This window comes from Melozone crissalis, unplaced genomic scaffold, assembly GCF_028551555.1.
Source record: "Melozone crissalis strain CALT ecotype California unplaced genomic scaffold, PUWL_Pcris_2 ptg000035l_1, whole genome shotgun sequence".
NCBI lineage: Eukaryota > Metazoa > Chordata > Aves > Passeriformes > Passerellidae > Melozone > Melozone crissalis.
In genome coordinates this window covers 10,663,080-10,672,718 of record NW_026535813.1, presented here as the reverse complement: position 1 = coordinate 10,672,718, position 9,639 = coordinate 10,663,080, and the positions used below count along the sequence as shown (strand labels likewise).

Sequence of the window (9,639 nt, the reverse complement as noted above, 5' to 3'; positions counted from 1 at the left end):
TTGACGGACCCCAGGGGAAATGCCCCATGGCCTCTTCCTTTATTCAAATAAAGTTACAGGACTTGTCTCTCTCCTTTTTGGACATAAACCTCTGGTGCTTATGGATTAATTTTCTTGACACACTGCTGCTTGGGGGTTGCTGCAGGATTTTTAGGGGACCATGGGTCATGCAAGGTCGCTCCTCAAAACCCATCCTTTCTACAAAAGCTGCTCTTTTATTGACCGTGAATGTCTATCAGTGCAGCAGCACGGACTGGCCGTGCCCCACCCATGACCCTCACAGAAAACCACTCTCTCCATCCCACTCATAGCTCTCCACCCAGCTTTTCTTCCGCTTTACACGACATGTGGACCTGCCCCGTAAGGACTGATGCAACGCCAGGAACCACACACCTATGCATTCCACAAACGGTGTGGCGGAGAGCGCCGCCCCTTTAAGTGTGCCGGTAAAGGCGGGGCGGGGCTTGTCGTGTGGTGGGGTGGGGCTTGCCGTGCGGCAGGGCGTAGCGTGGTGCGGCGCAGCGCGCCGCGCTGAGGTCAGATGCCAGTGGGCGCCGTCACAAAAGGAAGTGGCGGCGGCGACGGCTGTCAGCGCCGGGCGGGGGGGTCTGTCGGGCAGCGCGACGGCGGCGGGGCAGCGGCAGCAGCAGCCTGGGCGGCGGGGGCCGCGCCGCGCCATGGCCCAGCAGCAGATGAGCAGTTCACAGAAAGCGCTGATGCTGGAGCTGAAGTCGCTGCAGGAGGAGCCGGTGGAGGGCTTCCGCATCACCCTGGTCGACGAGTCCGACCTCTACAACTGGGAGGTGGCGATCTTCGGGCCCCCCAACACCCTCTACGAGGGCGGTTACTTCAAGGTACGGCTTTTCCCTGCTCCGCCGGCGGACCGGGCCTCCCGCCGCCGCCGCCGAAGTCCCGGCGAGCTGCCGCTGGGGCCTGCACCATTTCCCTCGCTGCCTGCCGGGCCTCTTTGTCGGGTTCGGAGGGGCCGCGGCGGGCTTGCGGTCACTGTCAGCTCCACCACCCTCCGCGGGAGAGGGCCGGGGCCTACAGGAGGAGGGAAGGCAGGGCTCGGCTCCCGTAGATAGTGCCCTGCGAGCTGGTCTTCCCCGCCCGCTGCCAGCGGCGCGGGGACGATCTGCAGGGCAGGCTGGCTGGGTGCCTGCAGGGCCTCTTCTCTTAGGATGCCCTCTGGGAATAGGAGGCCGTGTTACATCTGTCTCTGTTCTGTTATTTCTCAATTTTAACCCCAAAGAAACGCAGGTACCTCATGGCAGAGAGCAAATTCTTCCCTTTCAACCCTAAGTTTGTTCTCTTGGCTCTAGTCTGTGTGTGTTTATTTCAAAGGGGCTTCCCTTGATAGCTTTGTCATGTAGGAGCATCCTGTGTAGGATGACTAACTCAAGATAAAAGCTGTGAGGTTTTGTTTTTTTTTTTTTTTCAAAACTCCGTGGACTTCATGACTGTTTTTCATGATTTTTTTTTTCCCTCTGGTTTCCTTTTCTTCCTCTCCAAATTTCTAGAAGGCAGCCTTCAAAGAGTTACAGCAACACGTAATTGGTGAAGGTAGATAAATTAAAAGCATTTGTCTCTGAGTCTTCCTGTTAATCCAAAAATGCGTTTGTGGTTCTCTTGTAAATACGGTGAGCAAGAAATCTGGCACTGCTGCCCCAGAAAAGGGGGAGAACTTAAATTCTCAAAACAATTGGAGAAGGAATTTCATTATTTTTCTTTAAGAAAGTAATTGAAAAGCCACAGTGCCTGCAGAAGATCTGTTGCATCGGGCAGACCCCTTTCCACTTGATGTCTGCTTGGTCTCTAGCAAAATAATGTCCCCTTCAGCTCCCTTCTCCCAGGAGTTATTGTTTTAGTAGTGGCTCCTGTGTCTCTCGCTTCATGCCCTTTGATTTCTGTCAAACAGAAATAAATTTTGGGATAATTTCTTTGCTTGGCTGGCATGCATCTTGGCCTCTCTGAGTGTCCTGGATTCAACTGGGATGGAGTTAATTTCTTCTTAGTAGCTGTTACAGTGCTGTCTTTTGGATTCAGAATGAGAATGGTGTTAATAAGACACCAGTGTGTTAGGTTTTTTGCAAAGTTGTGTTTATCTTAAGGACTCTTTTTCCTTGTCTTATGCTCTGCCAGTGAAGAGGTTCACAAAAGAAACTGAGAGGGAGCACAGCTGAGACAGGTGACCCAAAATGACCAAAGGAGTATTCCATACCTTAGAATGTCATGGCCAGTATATAAACTGTGAGGAGTTACCCAGAAGGGTGGCCAATCTGGGTTCAGGAAGGGGGGGTGTCTGGCATCAGTCAGTGGGTGGTGAGCAAATGTATTGTGCATCACTTGTTTTTTCCTGTTTTATTATCGTTCTTATCATAATTTACCATGATTACTGTATTTGACTTTCTTTTCAATTAAACTGTTCTTATCTCAACCTACAAGTTTTACTTTGATTCTCCTCCCCATTCCAACACAGTGGGATGGGGGGGTTTGAGCAAGGGACTGTTTGGTGCTTTGTTTCCAGATGGGCTTCAACCACAATGCTGGGTCAAGGTTTAAGAGCTTTGTTACACAAACCCAGAATTAACTTGTAGCATGTGGAATAATAGATTTGTCTTCTGTTTGGCTTCATTATTTAGAAGGAAGGGAAGGCTTTGGCACAAGGCTTGCGTTTTGTAATGAGTTGGTGGACATGCTCCTGTAGGTGTGATAGGTATATTCTTAGACTCGCCTCCATTATTACTTATTCTGGAAGTTGCTCTAGTCTTGGGTTGGTAATTGGGCCATTTTTACATCTGAATGGTTTGACAGCCTCTTCCTGCACTTACATTACTCATCCACTTTTTTCCAAAGAAATCACAATGGATCAAAATATTTTTGCTTGGGAACTATGTGTATGTAATTGTTCTTGGAAAGAAGTTAGAACAATCTATGAAATAATCTGGGAATGTGCATTAACAAGTGTAGACTTTAGGCAAGGTTGCCAGTTGCCTTACCTCAGTATTATGAATGTGATATCTCTTTTGGTATTTTATGTCCTTGAAATGTTGTACCTTTTTTGTAAATCCTTCTGACCAGTCCTGTGATGCTTATTTTGAGAGTGGGAGATGAAGGTCTCGTGATGCCTTCACCCCTGCACAGGAGAGGAATTCTCTTCAAGCATCATGACTGAAGTCTCTCATATGTTGTCTCTGTCTCGCTTTCCCTCCATGGGGAGCTGCTCATGGTGGGTTTTGTTTTGGTAGTATTTGGTCTTTGGTTATTCATCTTAGATTCTGAAAAGTGATTTTTAGACCCTTGTTCTGTCACTAGGGAGAAGGAGTCCTGTGGTCCCAAGAAGTGATGTTGACTTACTTTGTATTGGGCCTTCAGGCAAACTTTTAGATGTGTTAGACTTGGCTTGCTGAATCATTTAGAAATAAAATAAAGTTGGATATTAATCTTCTGGGGTGACCTTTATGATATATTCATAGTATATGCAAGGTGAGCACTAGTTTAGATCAGCATCTGATTTGTTTTTCTGATTTCTTGACTTGAAATATTTAGCTTAATCTTGTTTTGTTTTTTTAGTTTCCTAAGATTAGGTAAGCAGGATTAGAAATATGCAATCTGTAACTTTTTTTAAACTTTGTGGCAAGGAGTTGGGGAAATTTCTTCCACTTGAGGTGTGGTTTGAGGGTAGGAACTGGAAGGGAAGTACAAAGGCTTCTAGTTAAGCTAAAGTATAAATATTTTGAGAAAAGCCTGTATTTAATGTGACCTTAATAAGGTGTTGGTGCTAGTTGGTTGGGAAAACAAATGCTTGATTTGTGCTCATGAAACACTTGGACCTTTTGACAGGTTGTTTTTTCTTTAATAAATATGACTTTTATCTCTGGGTTGTTGAACTAGCTGAATAAACTGAAATGAGGGAAGTGTTTTCTTTGTACCTTTTTGACAAGAGCTACTGTTGTTAAAGGCTGGTTCAACATATCAACAGATTCTGCTTTCAGTTGCTAATCCTGTAACCAGTATTTGATAAATTGAAGCAGAAAACCTGTCCCCCTAAATGTTTGTTTAAATGGTAGATTATCAGTATCTTAGTGCTGTCTACAATAAAGGCTGAGGACTTGTTAAAAATTCAAGCACAGCATCTAAGCATATTTTATAAACTAATAGAGCATGTTCAGATTTACTGCAGTACTTCATAGTTTAGGACCTCCTAGCTTGATGGAAAGGGCAGCAGTCTTCAGAAGCAACCACTTTGTGGAGAGCAGCTTGTATCAGTGAAGGATAGGAGCAGTCATGAACTGCAAGTCCCCTTCATGCAATCAGCTAAAAGTGTAAATCTGCAGTGAAGGTTGTCACAAGCCCAGATGTTTCTGAATGGCTGTCCTTATCCCTGTTAATCTTTACCTTATCTAGTGACTTTATGTAGCTATTCATTATGACTGGGAATAATGTTTTGGGCAACCTTTTGCTCAGGTTCCAGATCACCACCCTCAAGGAAGGAGTTCAGTTATTTCATACACTGGTGACCTCCCATTCTTGTGCTGGAAGCCAATATTTCAGAGAAGGTGCAAGTGAGAAATTATATAAATAGAAACTTCATTATTAGATGTGTAGTGCTGCCCAGAAGCACAGTTTGACCAAGTTTGCTGTGTCAAGGAAACAAGAAGAATGAACTGCACTGTTAGAGTTTGGTAGTTCTTAGGACAATTTATTTCATAAGGTATTTTTGCTATATGAAGGAGCAAATCTTGAAATAATGGGGGAGGGAAGAACCTGAGCATTATGCTTAATTTTTTCAAGTAATTCGGGGGCTAAATACTTGTTAAAGCATTGCTTTCCCTGCTTTTTGTAACTTGCTAACTGTGTGCTGCTTAGAGTTCTGTATTGTTGGATCTCAGTTTCTTCCAAGTGATTTGTTTTGATTTCAAAGCAACTTGCAATATGTGAGAATAATTTTTTTTCAGAACAGTGAATTAATATGGAACTTACAGATAACTGATGGCAAGTATGAGCACCATGCTTAAAAGCTTTGGTCTTATAAGAGGCATTCTAGAGAGCTTAAAATTAAGCAAATAGAAGTTGTAACTAGTAGAACACAACTCGACAAAAATATTTCTTGGTGCCAAAGAACAAATGTGTGGTACTCTGAGCATAAAAGTTGCCTTCTGCAGGCCTCTGCATTGCAAGGTGCTACAAAGCTTCTCTCTCAGCTTCTATTTTTGTTTTCTTTAGGTATTGTTGATGTTAGTAAGCAACCCACCTATCTGTAGGATAGGATCACCTATTGTTGGCTATCTCCAAAGTGAAAGAGATATGAAGCTGTCTGTAGGCAGGAAGGTAAGAAACGTCTGATGTTGGTTCATGGATCATAAGCATACTTTATGATCTCTAACTCTGAGGCCTGGGGAATACCTGACTGACCCTCACTCTGCTGTTGCATGTAGGTTTTTGGATGGTTGGGTCTGTGGGACCCACAGAACCTCCCAGACTGTAGACTCTTTTGGACATCTGCCTGGCTTCAGGAGGCAACAGGCAATATAATGATGGTAGCCAGCTTCCAGCCCTTCCCCGAGGACTCCTCTGATCCAAGTCGGGATATTGTATATGCTAAGAAGCACAGAGGTTTCCACTTCTGATACTGCCTGAGAATAGAAGATTGTGTACACTTAGGTCCTGTTGTATGGCAAGAGGAGACCCTGCCTCTGCCATGAGGATAAAAATAGAAAGCTTTCTATTTGGAAAGATTGAGCACTGTCAGTTTGCATAATTCATTGTTTGGCTCTATTTCCATGAGTCTGCACAGAGTGATCCTTCGATAAGGTAAAATAAAACATGACTTTTTCTTGGATAGTAATGTGAAGAATTGTGCCTCTTGAGATTTCTTGCAAGTCTGTTCAAGAGCTAATAACTAAAAGCATGTGCATAGCTTTAGATTTGGTTTATATTATGGAAATTAATGGAAGCTTTTGACTCTAGTGTTAGAAGGGTGTTCTTAATATTTTGTTTGCCTGGTAAATCTTTGAGATCTCTGCCATTGCAGTGATGTTGTACCAGTGTCTGAGTGTGGGACCACATCTGTAACTTCTCAAAAGCTCAAACATGTTTTTACCTTGCTGTTTCTGAAGTCATGTTTACACTGTCTGTTATTTTACATAGTGATATAGTCACACTGTTTTCTTTTTAATAACACTTTAATTGTGTTCCATGATGCTCATTTTACATCTAGAGGGTAGGAAATGCCAGAAAAAAATGCTTGCAGAACTTTGCTTTGTTCTTTGACATCCAACTTGGCTGTGTAGTTTATGGCCATCATCAGACAGTCATAGTAATGTGTAGTATAGGCTCAAGAGCCGAGATATTATCTTGAACGGAAGTGTATCTGAGTTAGTTGGAAACATAGCAGTTACAGATGAACTGCAGTGTGGCTGGACTAGAGGTCATGTGATTCATAATATAGCATGTCCTCTTATAATTTGGGCTGTGTGTCATCAGATATGTGCATATACATGCATGTACACAAAATTAGCTTCCTATTTACAGGGTGCTACTTCATTTTTTAAAACTTTAGTGTTTTATCTAGCGATTTGAGTTAGAAGAATTGCAATTACTAAGCTGTTGTGGTAGTGACTGAATGTCTCATCTCACCAGATCAGTTTAATAGTAATTTGGCACTGTGTACCTTCCCCCAAAGCACTAGTAGCCAAGATGAGCCAAATTGATTGCCTATCTCCACATTTTCTGAAATATTTAAAATGCGCAAATATCTGCCCTAAGTGTACTACAAATAGGAGATAAATGATAAAGCTACTGAATTGGGATACATGTATGATATTTTTGAATCTTGCTTGACTTGAAAAAATGTGACTTTCAGACTTTCTGGATGTTTGGGATCTTTTAATTGAGGCCATCACATGGAAAACAAGGGGAATGTAAAAGGGCTGTCTTAAGTGGGTGACACTTTCAGATACTGTAGTATTTGTCAATCCCAGAGAAGGCTGCCTGGCAAGCAGGCTGTGTCTTATTCCTTAAGGTTTTAGTACTAAAACATGACATGATGAATTTCCATTAGGCTGTTTTGTTTTCTTAAGATGATACAAGTAATTGAGAAATCTGGGTAAAGGGCTTTTGCTTGGGAGAAGAAACTTAAGTTGATAGCAGTAGGGACATGTTTGCAATAGCTATGTGACTCTTCCCCAAGTTAAGATATGTATCATAGTTAAAGTATTTAAGGCATATGTTTTCATATTCATTGTAGCAAAATATTTGGAAGTGTTAAGATGCAAAACTCTTTGCCAGAGTATTGGAACAGTGTAAGGACCAATGTTTAGTCAATTGTGCCACTTGGTCAATTCTTGTGTGATAGACATCGTGCAAAAATGCTTGTTTTTAAATTAATCTTCAGGCATCTCTACAGCTAGAAATCTTTTGCTGTCAGACCTAGGCAAAGGCTGTGAATAATATTCTCTTTTGCAGCACCCTCTTTGGCCTTGTCAAAACAAAAGCCATGCAATGGAGTAGCTTTGGCTTAAAATGCATTCTGTGAATATGTATTTGGTCTTGCATAAAGTCTGCTTGTGTAACCCTCTAATTCATGGGTATAAGCTACACTGGTGTGCAAATGTTTGCTGATCTTGGCTAGAATAACTATCTGTGAAAGCACTCACCTTTATTAAAAGAATGGGCATGTCAGAATATATTGATGAAAACTGATTTTCATTTCTGTGCTCCCAATTACTTCTCTTGCAGAATATTAACTCTGCCAATACTTGCACCACCATAGCTGAATGCCTTTCAGTGGTGTGTTAAGCTTGATAGGTTAAGGCTTCTTTTATACCTCCTCCAGTGTCTTGTAGTTATTATCTAAATCCCTTCTAATTTGTAATTAATGTGGTAACAAAATGCCCATACACAAATGTTTGATGAAGACTTTGTCAGTTCTTAATGATATAGCTACTTCAGTGAGATCTCTGCCTTATCTCTCATGTGGTTTGTTTGGGATTTTTGTGACCATATGTTATTCAAAATGCTAAGCAGAAAAGGCATTGAAGCTCAACTTTTGTTAAAAAATTAGATTTATACAACAGAAAAAACATTACCATCATCTATTGAATTTGAATAGTAATTGTCAAATGGCTGTCTCTTGAGGCCACTAGTCATGTTAACAAGTCCTCTGTAGAGAATTATTTGTCACTTTTTTAAAAGACCAGTTCTTGTCATTTAGGAATGGTATTCCCCAATTTATTATTCCCACTGAAACATCTCAGACCATGTGCTGCTTGTTCCCTCCTGTGGTGGGATAGAGAGGAGAATTTGAGGCACAAAAAGATCACAGGTTGTGAAATGAACTATTTACTAGAAACAGTAATAAAATAAGAAAATTACAGTAACAACAGCAATACTAATAGAGGGAAAAATGCCACTGCCCTCCATCCCTCCCATACATGGTGTGAGGTGGTATCTAATAACCTCAGGGTCTGGCTATGCCCCTCCTGGCTGCTGCGAAAATTAACCTTGTCCTGGCTGGAATTAGGACGTTATCTGCCCCTTTTTCTATATCATCTATGTCATGTCCAGATCCTGCAACTTCTAAATATATATATATTTCTATATGTATATATACACACACAAGCATGGGTATCATTCCCTTAGACAATGGCTGTCCTTCCAAGATGTCTGTTCAGTTCATTTAGTCCATGAATGTGGGTTCTATCTGTCCTAGATGTCTTCCAGGGAAGGAGGGCTGGTGTGCTATCAGCTGGTTGCTGCATCAGGAGCTCATGACTTGTGTATCTGGAGCAGTCCATTTGAGTTATGACATACAGTGGCAGTGTCATTCAGCAACCAATATTATACAATTCAACATAAAAATCACTCAAAAATCAAATCCTATTGAGGTACACATCGTGTTTCCCCATCCCTCTGCATTACCCACAAGTGAACTCGAATCCTTGAGCAAAAACAATCTCATGAATGGGTTTGCCTTTCCTTGAGGCAGGACTAATCCAAACTCTTCCCTAACACATTCCTCATAGGCACATGGATGTTTTTATTGGGCAGGGCCAGCTTGATTGATAGACCCTCTTGTGTTAATTAACCAGGTGGCCTTTGCTAAATGTAGATCCCAGTGTTTGAAGGTCCCACCACCTATTGCTTTCAATATGGTTTTTACCAGTCCATTGTACTGTTCCATCTTGCTATTTTACTCCTAAAAACTGAATTTCCTGGGCAGATCCCTTGACCCAACTTGGCTTTATGGCAAAACTGGCCTTCAGAAGGGTATGGATTATCTTCTCCCCTTTCTCAAAAACATCTTCTGCTGTGTTGCCCCATATGATGATGTCATCAATGTATTACAAGTGATCGCTACCTGTTCTTTGATCCTCTGAGAGTTCAGGTGAGGTATTCAGCTGCCTAATTTCCTCTTGTCTCCACAGCAGCTATCCCAAAAGCCCAACAATGCCCTTTTAGGCCCTTAAAATACCCTCTCCTGATGTAATCTATGCCAAGGATGGGGTGTTGTCCTGGGGTGACTTTATGATGCTGAATTGTATCCCCATTCATCTGTTTACCACAGCAATAAGTTTTTGTCCTGGTTCAGGGCAAATTTAGGAGAGAACCCCCAAAGGGGTTCCTCTAGAAAAGCAA

General features: G+C 42.1%; 1 protein-coding gene across 1 annotated transcript in view; it reads left to right on the top strand.

Moving 5' to 3' along the window:
- The first annotated feature begins 677 nt into the window (after window positions 1-677).
- The window catches only part of LOC128941431 (ubiquitin-conjugating enzyme E2 R2), a 114,973-nt gene continuing 106,011 nt past the window's right edge, over window positions 678-9,639 (top strand). Inside the window, exon 1 of the mRNA XM_054283194.1 lies at window positions 678-854. Within this exon, the coding sequence (XP_054139169.1) occupies window positions 678-854 (177 nt within the window). The remainder of the gene's footprint in view (window positions 855-9,639) is intronic.